This window comes from Corvus cornix, chromosome 7 (genome assembly GCF_000738735.6).
Source record: "Corvus cornix cornix isolate S_Up_H32 chromosome 7, ASM73873v5, whole genome shotgun sequence".
NCBI classification, from domain to species: domain Eukaryota; kingdom Metazoa; phylum Chordata; class Aves; order Passeriformes; family Corvidae; genus Corvus; species Corvus cornix.
Window position 1 is genome coordinate 17,730,001 of NC_046337.1, and position 14,334 is coordinate 17,744,334.

At 39.9% G+C, this 14,334-nt stretch overlaps 1 protein-coding gene and 1 long non-coding RNA gene across 7 annotated transcripts in view; one reads left to right on the forward strand and one right to left on the reverse strand.

Moving 5' to 3' along the window:
* Positions 1-14,334, reverse strand: part of FIGN (fidgetin, microtubule severing factor) — a 106,228-nt gene that overhangs the window by 3,919 nt on the left and 87,975 nt on the right. For all 4 annotated transcript variants that reach the window (XM_019290588.3, XM_039555232.1, XM_039555230.1 and 1 more), the window contains one exon: positions 1-5,687. This exon is cut by the window's left edge and continues 3,919 nt beyond it. In XM_019290588.3, coding sequence (XP_019146133.1) covers positions 3,439-5,679 — 2,241 coding nt within the window. In that variant the 5' untranslated portion in view covers positions 5,680-5,687 and the 3' untranslated portion in view covers positions 1-3,438. The remainder of the gene's footprint in view (positions 5,688-14,334) is intronic.
* LOC109145693 overlaps positions 1,067-14,334 on the forward strand; it is a 30,497-nt gene continuing 17,229 nt past the window's right edge. Inside the window, exon 1 of one of the 3 annotated variants that reach the window (XR_005602354.1) lies at positions 1,067-1,141. This is a non-coding gene — a long non-coding RNA (uncharacterized LOC109145693). Of the gene's footprint in view, positions 1,142-2,285; positions 2,369-13,975; positions 14,025-14,334 lie in introns of those variants that run through there. The other 2 variants (XR_005602355.1, XR_002047329.2) reach the window with 2 other exon arrangements.

The following is a 14,334-nucleotide window of genomic DNA, read 5'->3' on the forward strand; positions in this document are numbered from 1 at the left end:
GCCAAACACCTGGGCATTTCTGTGGCAGCAGCCCCCAGCTTTGCCCAATTGTAAAAGACAACAGACAGCTTTCCACCATGGAAACGTCTAAGACCAGCAAATATTTCGTCCTGAAAACACCATTAAAACGTATTTTTTCTCTCTTCTCAAAAACAATCCTACCCTTTGGGACCCGCTCAAGTTCAGGATAGTGCTTCAGTGACTAGAAGGCTGCTGAGAGGGGTGAAGGACCAGCAGCATGCCAAAACCTGCTCACTAGGGACAAAACAGGGACTGAATGTGAGAGAAGGAAGGAAAGAATAAGGACAGGACACGGCAGGGGGTTTAGCCGGCTCAGCCCTGAATTCTGTCAAAGGAGTGGCCAGAAACCAACTTGGAGAAGGGCTGAGGTGCCTCCTGTTAGCAGTTCCTGGCCAAGCTCTCACCAAATTCAACAGGCACCCTCCCAAAGCTATACCAAGGACAGCTGCTGGTAAGGAAGGATTTGGGTAACAATCTGGCTCTGTTTTCCTCTCCTTACAGCAGCCATGATAGGATGAAGTTTTCCACTTCTGCCGCCCAAAACTGAATTGAGACCTGGAGAACGTGAGCATGTGTGTGTGGAACCTGCATTTTCACACCACTTCAGTTTCTGCCTGCTTCTCACTTTGGTTAACATTTGAAAAATCCATTTCCCAGAGTGACTTTTTAGAGAGAATGACTTAAAGCTGGAAGAGAAAGGGACTGTCTATAATTCTGTTTGCTTTTGGTTTTGCTACAGGATGAAAAGAGGGGGGAAAAAACACTCAGTGCGTAGTTTTCATTTTACAAGCTGAAAAAAAATGTTAGGAATATAGTTGGGAGAAACAGTTTATCAAAACTTGTCTGAGCCTTTTAAATGAGCACAGCTCAATGGCAGATATGAAAGGCAGTGTCTAAGACAGAAATTGGGTCAGCGATCTGCAACAGTGTACTTGCCAGTGTGATCAGTGTGAACCTACAGCTAATGGGGACATCAGCATCTCCCAAATACGAGGATGGTGGAATGACCGGGGTGAAGAAGCAGCCTGTGGAGGTTTGGGGAAGCAGAAAGACTGGGTCATAACAAGGATCATAGACTGTAATTGCTGTTGAAAAGAAAAAGAAAAAACAAGAAAAGCAGGTGATGTACTTAAGTCTTACTTTCTATATCCTTAATGAAAGGCACTGTTTTTAAAATGGTACTTTTATGCTTAAAACATAAAGTTTTAGATAGACAAAATGTTTGCCAGGAATCCATCTTAAATTAGATTTTGGTTTATTTGCTCTGTTTTTAGCATGTTCTATCTAAATATATATATATATATCTTAAAAGAAAAATAAAGAAAAGTAATAATCAAGAGTCATAAATTTCCAGCAATATCACAAAATCCCTCATTAGCTTTCTGAACGCTAAATGTCTCCATTGATTTAACAAAACGGACAAGGTCTGTACAATTTTTGAGAAGACAAACATGACCTAGTAACAGATTGGTATCTCTCTTCTTGGGGCTTTTCAGTGCATTTATTTAATGTTCTGGACGTACATTACTTAAGAGAAACATTAAATGCCAGTGCTTTCTAACAGTTTTGTTACTGTTTCCTTAAAGTAAACAAAAAATACATTCAAAAAAGCAAGGCTGTTTTGTTCATGTGATGGCAGAGGCTTTGGGCAGCTGCAACACACACTGCTCCTTGCTCAGAGACATTACCCAACATCAGTCAGCTGTCACCAAAAGAGTTGCACGGAAAGCATTAAAGGATAAAAAGAAGGGGGAGCTGGGTGGGGGAGAACTGAGCAAAATGCCACACATGCCAGCTAGTCTTTCCAGAAGGAAGACACCAGAATATGTATATTTGGGGGAGGAAAAAGGAGGGGGTAAAGAGCACTAACAGAGAAAAACTTGACTTCAGGGGAAAAAACAGCAGCTCTCTGAAACTTGTTTAGCAGGTTCACATTCCTAATGTAATCTGACTTGTGTTGGTGGTGTTTTTTGCCCTATTTCTTACTTTGCTTTCCAAGAGAAACGTAACAAAACTGAGGTAGAAATAATGGTGGGCACACTCCAGCCTGAAAGATTTCTTAATGGATGCTAAATGAAGATTGCATTAAGGACAATGAAGCCATACGTACACAACAAAAACTCAACTTTACAGTTTGGGAAGGGAAGTAAATGTACTTTGAGGGTTCAGTTTTGCTTTGTTATTTGTACTGTTTGTTTGGTCACAGTCCACTGCACTGCTATAAACAGCTCTGCAACCCATAGCTCTGCCAGCGACCTACACTGATTCCACTCCCTACAGCTTCACCAAAATAGCCTCAAAACTACGACTAGAGCCATGCAACAAAGGCCAGCCGTCACAGCTTAAGGTAATTTGCCTCTCAGAATCCTACCAAATCTTACGTTTGACTGTTTCAGATGCTAACATAAACCGATTAAGTGGCTCTTTCATTCATCTATGCACCTTCTAAAGACTGTATCACGTTATTATCAAGGAGCAATATGCTGAAAACTCTTACAGTTTACCAACAAGAAAAATCATTCTGCTCTGGTTTGATGTGACAAATTGGCAAAAGAACCATTCCTGAACACTGGGAAATGCTTTTGTTTCTATTTTTAAAAACTGTAAAGCTTCAGTCATATCACGCTTTAGTTTTTTCCTGGATACATTCAAAATAATTTTCCTTGCCATATTCCAATTGTTGAGGTAAACATACATATTTAATATAAAGTAACATTGAAGCCTAGCCTATAACTCTCAGCAGTACATAGTGCTTTCAACACATTCCTTTGAGGTACTGTACAAATCACAATCACTTTCCTGAGTTTTTGCAGACAGAACATTAAAAGAAATGAACTGCAGAAATTAAGGTCCAGATTACCATTACCCTGCTTTACCTGTTCTTAGTTTAACACCACAGAACAGACAGGATTGAGGAATACTGTTGCTCTTAGAATAGCAAAAATCTGGCTCTCTGTCGCAACACAACCGTTCATCTCTTTAGTCCAATAATGTTTGAAGTTAAAGCTCTTTATATTAGCACATGCCACCAATGTAATTGTGAGGCAAACAAAAAATAAAGCACCACTTCAGGCACTTGACAGCAACTAAATCTCAAGAACAGCAGAATGGAATCAACACACAGGGTTCATGTCCTTCTGAAATCAACCCACTTGCACCTTGCTCCTTGGTGAGTATTGTCTAGCTTGAACAGAACTGAGCATCAACATGCGCTTTCTGTCACGTGTGGCTTTTTCAGATCAGCAGCTCTTGTTTGATGCACTTTTCCTTCAAGTATACCCTGGCTCTTTAGAGGCAAGGTAAATTGTAGTCTTCCCAGTACCCTTTGCAATTTTAACACTACTGAAAAGGGTTCTCTACCCCTATGTAGCAGATTCTGTGTGTGCCAACATTCATTACATTTTTTTTTAAGTAGCATCACTGACTGCAACCAAACATTTTGTTCCATTCAACATATGTATCAAGCTCTTTTTGAGATATGCTAGGCTGTATCTTGCAGAAAGCATTTTCAAAGTCTTGATATGTAACTGGCCTCAACTGGCTGGGCATAATGGCTGAAAGGTCTGTGGCTGGCATGGCATGGAGTGGGCCCACCACGGCTTCCTGACATAAGTGAGCCACATCTAGTCCAGAAAAGCCTTCTGTGCGCTGGACAAGCAGTGCAACCTCCTTGTCATTGAGACAGTAATTGTGCTGTGAGAGCAGTTGTACTATTATCTGGTGTCTCGCTGTGCTGTCAGGAAGTGGAATTAAAAGTCGTTTCATGAAGTACCTTCGAAGAGATTCATCAATTTCTTCTGGTTTACTCGTGGCGCAAATTACTACTATTTGGTCCTCAGCAGAAGTCAGTACAGTGTCCAGCTGCATAAGGAACTCGGTTCTCATCCGACTTACTGGACTATGTTCTTCACTCACTTGAGAGGAAAGGAGCATATCAATGTCACTAACAAAAATCACCGAGGGTTGGCGACACCTTGCCACGAGGAAGGAGGCATGGACAATTTTTTCTCCTTCCCCTAACCACTTTGTGACAAGGCCAGAGCCAGTGATTTTGAAAAAGGTGGCCCCCAGCTGACTAGCTATACATCTGCCCATTAATGTTTTGCCTGTTCCCCGAGGTCCAAATAAAAGGATGCTCCGAGGTAGAGCAGTCAGTCCATTGAATGCATCTGACCTCAATACTGGCCATAAAACCTCCTCCTTAATGATGGCCTTTACTAGATCTAGGCCAGCAATGTCGCTCCAGTCCACGGGAGGTCCTTGGTTGATAATCTCATTGGTAACAAGGTCAATGAGGTGTGTGTCAGTATTCTTCAGTTGCTCGTCCACAGAGTGGTTGGATGAGGTAGCTGCACGAAGTCCCGGGCCTTGCATTGGGTGAGGGAGGAGCTGCCTATGCTCGTCACCATGCTCATTCATTACTGGGGAGCTATACTTCCCAAACGAGTCACTCGATCTCGAACCCAGTGAGTTTTTAGCAGTACTATAGGATGGGGGTGTTAAAGCCCTACTGGACTGGCTACTGAATTTCCTTTGCTGTTCAGAGGACATTAGCTGCTTTGTTGGCTTAAATGCTAAGGATGATGTTTCAGCACTTCTGTCAAAACCATTCCCTCTGTTTGCATTTGAAATGCTGTTGTCTGGCATTCGATACATTGGACTCTGTGTAGATCTCTGTTGGCCATAGCTGTAATTTCCATAACTGGAGTCCATTTCTCCTTGCCCTGCCATGTAGAAAGCTTTCCTTTTGAGAGAGCTGGCTGAACTGTTTGTCAGGGCAGATGGCGCAATTGGCGTCAGACCATGGCCCTGGTAGGAGTAGCTGGGGACAGTGGTTGGGGGCAGAGGGGTTGGAGCAGGGATTCCTGAAGGCAGGTAAGCCGAGGGTGGCGGGGCACCCCCAGGGCTGTACCCAGGGCCAACAGCGGTTTGAGGAGGATAACTGGCGGAAGGGTAGCTGTAACTGGAGAGGTTGGAGGTCCCGTTGTAGCCAGGGACGAGGGCTGGTGGTGGCGGCGGTGGAGGGGGCTGTAAAAGTCCCGAGCTATGCAGGGGGGATGGATGAGGGGATGGAAGTGCAGGTGCTGGCTGGCCACTGTAACTGGTATGCAAGTACGAGCCATTGTATCCTGTGGCATATTCCTGAGATGGGAGCCCTGAATGAAGACTGGGAACGGTGTGACTTCCACAGGTGCTGCTGGAGTAACTGGGTTCAGCCAGGTTACTGGCCACCCCAGGAGAGCTCCCGATGCTGGCTGAGACATCTGCGGGAGGGAGGGCTGCACTTACCCCAGCTTTGCTGGCAGTGATGACATCTGGGACACAGTTCATGGGATACACACTCTCCGAGTTCAGGGATGGCTGCCAAGGCTCACTTTCATTCTTCCGACCATTCACCAGCCCCGAGGGAGCGTCAGAGTAATTGCTAAGAATGGGTCGCTCAGCCGGGCCTTCCAAAATACCAGAATATTTTTCTGCATACTTTTTCAGAAGGTTGGAGGCGGTGAGAGCCGAGATGTCGTCATTGGCCCAGGCGTACTGGTAGGTGCGCTGCAGGTGCCCCCGGTAGGCTTCCACCTTGTGGGCTGGGGACCGGGTGGTGGAAGTGATATCGAAGTGCTGTTCTGGCCACTGGGCATGCTCCGGCGTCCACTGCATCTTCAAGCCTAGGGCAGTAGGAAATAACACAGTTAACAGTGACCTCAGCTTTTTCCATGTGTTTTCAAATGAGTTCTCAAACATGCAGCCTGTGAACTTCTTCAGCTCTCTGAAACACCGTACTTAACACCACCAGTTGTTAGGGAAAGAAAATGTAATGTTTTTAAGAAGCGGTATGGTTGGTTTGTTACAGGCACATACCCACATAGCCAAATTTTTTGCCAATTCAGGAGGGGGTCAATTTTTTGTTTAAAAAATATAGGTAATGCTACAGCTCTCAAAGTAATTAAATAAAACTCAGTACATTTTAAATACTCTGAGTGGAGATTTACTGTTAACATACAAGGCATCCAACTGCTCTGTCCTCTTTCATCACAGTTTCAGTTTCATATTTTAACCAATATAAAAATATGAGACACAGCTGACAGATCACATCTAGGATACCTCTCTTATTTGGTACTGAACACCTAGTTAGCAGAGTATAATGCACCCTGCGCAGAACAATATGACACAGACATAGCAGGTCATTCCATAATCCAACTCTCATCTAAAGTGGTCCACGACAGTTTCAAATCTGCTTCGTGGAGTGCAGCAAAGCAATCTCCCAGGCAGCGCTCTGTCGCTTTCATCACACAAAGCCTACAACTCGGTATGAATTACAACTGGCTCCTTTCTGCCTCTCAGTTCTGTTGTTGAGGGTCTGGAAAAAAAAAACAAGCATGACTTGTCTGTCGGTCTCCTTGCGTGCTTTCTCTTCCCCCCCTCTGCTTCACAGCCTCCAGGGTACAAAGAAAGAGGGTTAAAGAAAAAAAATAAAGCTAAAAAAAAGATGAAGAAAAGGAAAAAGAAATGAAGCCAAGTCCCTAAAAGTTCTGTGGCTTCCACAGCTAGCTATAAAAAAACCCCAGAATAAGCAATACAAAACCAAAACCAAACCTATCATTAAAAAAAAAAAAAAAAGAAAAAAAGTGCATATGTCATACTAAAGCAATTAATCTTTTAATAATGTGATGTGAATTGTCCTTCCTCTTTGCAATCCACTGCATAGGTAAGAGCAATTTACAAGCGTTTAGAAAACCCCCTCCAACTTGTACCTATGCACGGTAGACACATTGCTGGGTTTTGTACAGCTGTATCAAATAGACCTCCTTAATCTCTCTCGTATTACCAAAAGTGATTTTTGCAAACAGTCTTGTGCCCTCTGGCACAGATTCCTTGATAAGGAGGAGGCCTAGTCGAAATGAAGCATCTGTGGCACTAGCTCCCCTCTGAATTACTGCAGTCTATTTTGACAGCTTCTACCCCCTCCTGTTTCTCTCCCCAACCCCTTTAGCTCTTCATTGCCTGACTCTGGCATCTGACATGGCCAGCTTAGCCTCGCTGAGCTAAACCTAACACAGCACACAGTTTGGTAACAGAATGGCATGTTTATTCCCTTCTGACTCCCTCTTCCTTGTTTGCAAAACCACTGCACCAGACACTGGAAGTTAATTAGCAGGATGATGCTGTGCTAATTGTGTTAATTTACAAGGTTTTAGTCAAAGAGAATCATGCCAGGGCTGGCACTGCTGTCATGCTTCCGACTTAATGATTAAGAAATACTGAAAACAAGGTGGGAAGGATTGCAGTAATTACACAATAAATGAATAAAGCAACAGATTCATTTGCAATTATATTTTATTGTGGTTGCACTCATTTGCATTTGGATTCTTCTATTTTTTTCTTTTTTTGGATTCACGTATTTGCAAATCACCAAATCATTTCAATTTAGGCTGAAAATGGCAAAGTACCTCTAATTGAGCCTTATATTTTATTAGTACAACTATTGCAAATCTCACTCCTCCTGAGCATGCCATTGATTACTTGTGGATTTTTTTCTTCCTGAGCATTCTCTTTCTCTCTCATTTTTCAAACAATTTGACAACTTGATAAAAATATCTGTTAATAATTATACAGTTATCCTAGAAAAGTTATTCAGAGAAGTGCTTTTGACAAATGCAGCTTTGAGACTGAGGTTTTGTCAGATGTGTTTCTATCATCTACCACTAATATAATATTTTTTTCTAATTGTTTCAACCATTGTCTTTTAGAGGGAGTAAGTATATAATGAAATTGGGAAAAATTATCGGAATCATGTATTTAAATAATTGCATTTAAAAAAATGCAATTTTAATGAGATACTATCAGAAGGTTCCAGAAATCACACTTTGTTAAATTCTGCTGGAAATCTGAAGAGCAAATCACTAAGACCCAGTTGCAAGTAATCAGCATCTGAAGTTATTCTAATGTCATGAGAAATACCACAAGCTTTTTTAAAAGCAAAAAATATTAATGTTCTTGTAACATAGAACTGCATGACAGCATACAGGTTAACTGCCTCATTACAAAAAAAAAGTCAAACAAAACAAACAAACAAACCCTATCTGTGTTCTGCAATGTTTTGCTTATAAGGTTACCAAAACACTGAAAGCTTCTGTTACAGAGATGCAGAAAAACTTGAGGAGGTTGATGTTTCACTAGATACTAATGAACAGATGCCATGGGAAAGACTCTGCAAAGAATGCACTAAAGCAGCAGTGAAACTTTGGAAAAAGAAGGCAAAATAGACATGGATGGAACAGAGAACCTGATAGGACTGTACTTGTACTGTAGTTAATGAATATGCTTTTGACACATTGTTTTTGACTGCTTCTAAAAGAAAGCCTATTCAATTTAAAGAGATAATAGAATGTACTGGGTCAAAGCTGAATAATATATATCACACACTACCTACTTCGTAAGCTTTTCAAAATACCTTTCACAAATACTTAAAAAATTTCATCTGTTGGTCTTTTTTATTTAGAATGGAACATGTGTTTTTAAAATAAATAATTAAATTTATAGGCATAGTGAGGAGATGTATTTAGATTGTGTAAAAATTAAATTCTTTGAATTTTGTCTAGATTAATTTCTTTTCCTTATTATGATGCTGCAAAGAATGTCAGAAAATCTAAATTGTTCATTACAAGAGGAGGGAAAAATCACATCATCAGCATTCTTTATTTAGAATAATTGCTGGATAGACCAGTAGTTTCACACTGTCTTGCTATCTTTGGATATGCTCACTGAACAATAATTGAAAGTTTATTTATTGATGCATATTAAATACCAGTGCATTTAACAAAGGCTGTAAAGGCAGGATTAGGCTTTGATTAGATAAGCTTAAGAGAACAGGACTGTTCTCATCTCATGAAACATGAGCATTTATTCCAGCACATCGCAATCATTAGTGTTATTTGGAAGCATAGGTTAATAGTTAACCATAAGCACATTTTTTGCATTAGTAAGCAGTGAAGAAATCTGAATTTACATGAAGTCTACTGGAATGGTCTGGACTGGGGGGCACAAAGAGCCATTTCCTCAATTTGATATTAATTGAAAAAGCAGAAAACTTTCACTAGGTTTGACACTATTTGATAATAGTTCACAAATTGTTTGACGAAAGTCAAATGTCTGATTTGGGAGAAAAAAAGAAGAAGAAGCAGCTGTTGTACTTTTTAATTATGCAAACATTCCCCTTCCCTCTGCCCACCCTTAGCCCCAAATTGCTTAATGTTTGTAGCCACTCCCTCTCCATATTTCAACTTGTAACTTATTAATTCCTTTTTGTTTTAGCTGATACATCTTTCTGCATTTCTTTTGTTAGGACTTCAAATGCTGATGTAAACATCTAAAATCAGGTAAATCAGGGCATATTTAGTGGTTGCATTTTTTTATTTTAGTGTAATTTAAACTCTGACATAAACCCCAGTCCTGCAGATAGTGTATTTGATTAATAACTTTCTGAAAATCCAGAAGCAATGCAAGGCTGAATGTATTTTAAAAAAAAAAAGATCTTTGCTAACTTAGGAATCCGCTGAACTATCGACATTTTTGAACTGTGTAAAGTGTGCTGGTATGGGCTGTAAAAGGCAAAAGGAAAGGATTCTGTTCCTTAAGTACACATATGTACTTATCAGAGAATTGCTTTTAAGATAAATTTAATACATTATATAGAGAGGTAGCGTAGGCTTTTTTAGTAGTATCTATTTTTCCTTGTCCTGACAGCCTTGCTATACATCCCTGCTCCATAATTATTACAGTTGGATCTATCTGGATTACATTTAAAGTAATTATAGTCAACAATTTCATTATGGAATTACTTCAAACTAAGTGTTTGACCATATTTCCCCTTCTTATATTGTGCACTTAGCCTGAAAACGGAAAATCTAATACATGATACTTCATCAGTTGCACATATAATAATAATTCCATATGGCTGAAAGCCACTTATGTATTCAGATATATGAATGAAAATTAAAAACAAACAAACAAACAAAAAAAAACAAACAAAAAGGGAAAAAAATGCCAGAGTTACGAAAAAATAACATTGCAATCTGAATGCAAAAATGAACAAACAACATCCTACACATCCTCACTGTCCAGCAGGGCCTGATCCTGCTGGGAGCTTGGATGAGTTTGTACATACAAAGAGCCCCCCAGTGCTGGTGCCCTCAGTATCAGGTCGAAACTTCTCATCCCCTTACAGGATTATATCTGTCAAAAAAGATAAATAACTAGCCTTTGCTTTCAATTTAAATACAAGGGTTTCTGTTTCCAGGCATGGAAACATGGTCCAGAAATAGGACCACACTGGGTAAAACCACCACAAAGGATTTACAGTGTCCCAACTCACCAAGTTGCCTAGCAAAAATGTGCTTCAGAGAAAGGATACTGGGACTTTAGTAAACCTCTCATCTATTCACACCTCTAATAAAATAATCAAACTAAAATTAAATCATATGCAGCTGTGGATTTCTGAAGATACTGGAAGAGACTGCACTGCACTTCCATAGATGCTGGTGGAAAAAACCTAAATGTCCCAGAGCTGCTGCACAGGCACTAGAAACAGGGCAGTACACCAACCTTCCCAACCAGCTACCAAAGCTTCAGTTTGGATCAGGGGCCTTCAACTGTTCCTTCAACATACCTGAGGCAAAAGAAAATAATTCTTCTCTTCTCGTGGTCTCTCTTTTCCTGCCCCATTCACCCCTGCAGTGCATAGGTCCTACCTAGCACACATCTGCAGCTTCCTTTGCAAGCATCGGGAGCTCAAGCAGGTTCTTAACTTTAGGCCTGTCATTAAATATGATCTGAGCAACTGCCTAATGCGCTGTTGAAAAGGGCTGCACTGCACCAGGGGTGAACAAGTAAACGGATACTTCTGCTAAGTGTCCATAGCACACTGCTGCAAGGTAGGAAACAACTCCAAAGCCACAGCTCTGAGTACCATCAACCATTTTCTCTCTAGACTTGAAAGTGGATGTGAACTTCATCACTTTGGATTGCTTACAGATTTAGCCTAGGACCCCAAACACTGTCCCGGCCCGCTGAACTACTACCCTCAGCCCTGTCCCCAGTTATTCAGACACTGAGTATTCACACAACAGACCATAATGATTTTAGCCAAGGGTTTGTTTCTTGTGGACATATGGAGATTGGCTCTGTCAAAAGAGCTATCGACTTGAATAGGTGCCTTATTGGGAACATGCCAGTATACCTCAAACCATTTACTTCAGTGAGGGCTGAAGGTGTTATTACCTTGAGGATGAGGCCCTAAAGCCACATTCTAAAGTCCTTCTTAAGTGTTGGGCAGAGCTGAATAAATGAGTCATGCTGTAACCGCTGTGCAAGATGTAGGACACACAACTCCCTGGATTTGTACTAAATCTGATAATATTTTATAAGACTGTATACTGTCATATGTCCCGTAATAATAAAAATTAATTCAAGATAAAACAATTCTTTTACACTCAATTTTTTATTAATAAGCATAATTTCAGCTGTTTGAAGATAGTGCAACCGATCTCTCTTAATTGGAAACAGGAGGGATTTTGAAGAGTGGATTGAGCTAATTATGTTTTGCAGGGAAAGAAAAAAAGGAAAGAAAATGATTCCCACATTTATTTTCTAATTACTCAGTGAAGACCTCTGCTCTAGTCCATGAGGAACTCCTTTGACGTCAAAGGACTCAGTGGGAGGATGAGCCTCCAACTGAGATGCCCAGCTGTACAGTCCCAACTTTGTAAGCTTTTTTCAGTAAGTGGCAGCCACAAACTCACAAAAACAGGCCTGGAAAGTGCTCTCAGCATTTTCTTGGTAGGGGTCTGTTCTTCCTCTTATTATATATGCATGCACCACGCATCAGTGGGAGCACGGTATTTACAATATGATTTCCATCTAGCAAGGATAGTGAAAGCATTTCAATCTTTAAAACAAAACACTTAAATCATGAGTAATATTGAGGATCACGTATATGTCAACAGCACTTAAAGATAAAAGTGGTAAGAAAAATGCAACATATTTTATGCGAGCCTGGACCAGTTAAAAACAAAATTCCAGACATGAAATCTCAATCTGAACTATCTCAAACACCCCAACTATCTAACTTAAATACTGTCAAATGATTATTCTTTTAAAATCACACATTCACACCTTACAACAGCAAATTGCAATACATCTACAGCACATGAGTTCTCTTCCCACAAGCCCCCTCCCTGCCATTTACATAAAGCAGCCTTTGATAGTCACAAAGACATTTCTGGCTAAACAGCCTTTAGAAGATCCATTAGCTTCAAAGGCCTTAAGAAATAGAAATAAGGAGAAATAATAGTCAAGCAAGCAAAGGGAAACTATGCCCAGAGATGACACCGGCGTATTTTGCCAGCAGAAGCAGGCTGGATCCAGAGGCCAGCCTCGCAGCAGCCTGCAGACGCGGCTGGTAGGGACTGGAGCTATTAGTGAGGCACTCCGGGACGTGCCAGCATGCTGCCCACCTCGGAGGTGTTGGTTTCTGTGCAGCAGCAGTCCCTGACACAAAAACATTCTCAGTTCAGGGAGCCGTCCTTGCCGTGTAATCACATTGATGCACAATCAGCATGTGCCATAAGTAAAACCATTTATGTACACGTGTGTTGGAACCCATCTATGTAGAGAATTGGTCTTATTTGTGATTAAATGCAGTTTATCTTTGAAATATTTTATGATATCAGTCTGCCTTCACTATACTAATTTGCTCATAACACTTTTCTAAACCAACTAGAAAACACACTAATGAAAACAATAATTGAATTTTCTTTTACTCTATTATGATGCTTCCTCTTGCTAGGATTTAAATTTTTAAGCTGTTTTTGTCAAGTAGCTCTGAACAGTATCATGTCTTTAAAGGACCTAGCATGCTTTTTCAATGCCAAATGAATAAGATCATAATAATTTCTGAGAGAATACTCAGAAGAACAATAGCTGTAAACAAATGTAAGCATAATTTACATGAAAAAAAATTACTTTTTGCAGTCCACTGAACACACACTTATAGCTATAATGTATTTTTAAAAGATTTAATATACCACATAATCTGCAATTAATGCCCATATAAACATGAAAATCAATATAACTACTCTAGGAAATCAATATAACTAGTGATTCTGAGAATTAGAATATTCACATGATAAAATATAATAATGAATGGATATGGACTTTGGCCACTTGGCACAAGGATTTATGCATATTTGAAAATACAAAATGTTTTGGACCTGGAGTGTGATTGCGCTCCCACCAAAGTGCTTATTTCAAGGCTCAAATAAACCCAACTGAAGCTTTTAGAAGTGCAGCAAAATGCATACTCTCTTTTTAGTCAACAAAATAGCAGAAGTAGCCTTTTATTTGGTTTCCCTTCAAGAACTGGAGTTTGAGGCACATTTACTTTGAAAGAGCATAACACAAATCCTTAAAAGCAGAGCAGACAAAATACCTTCATGCTTTATCGTGTTTCTCACGTAATCAACTGAAGCAGGTGAAACACAAAACCCTGAAGTTGTTTTTTAGCAAGTAAGTGAGAGGCAAAAGGAACAAATTTTCAGCACTAGGGAGCCTGTCATGGAACATTTGGATCTTGACCTAAACACATCTAGGAAAAAGAAACTTAATATCTGAAAATTATAATTGCCAAATATTGGATTCTATTATTTTTCCATTTCTGTTCCTAATCATGTTTTAGTAAATTGTTTCCTTTTTCATTCACACTTAGAATTATTGCTTTGGTTCCTTGCCATTAATAAAGCTTTTTAAAACCTTTTTTTCATGTATTGTAAATCCATTAAGACAATTTCCTTCTTAAGCTCACTTCGTTTTGCCAAATGAAGATCATCAGGACATACCACACGTGTCCAAAGGGACAGCAGAGCTAATGAATATGTATGTTTTATGTCACAACAGAGCACTCCCCTTGTTCTGCAGTATCGACCTTCTCTTATGTGAGTAAATAACAGGTGAGCACTTGTGCATGAGGATAAATGGGGTTAAAACTGCCATGCAGGGACATACTTTATTTGAACAAAGTGGGTGCACAATAAAGAGATTTAACTGATGCTGAAGTGTTCCAAAATGTTAGGAAATCACCTTGCTTTATAACACAAGACCAAGTTACACAGCAAGAGTTATTTCAAATATATTTCCTTTTAATTAACAGCAGCAGCACTCTGTATAAATTCCACTATCATATAATTTTAATATATTTTTCACTCATCATACCTAAAAAAAGTAGGTATGAATTTCATAGCTTTATGTATAGAAACAAAA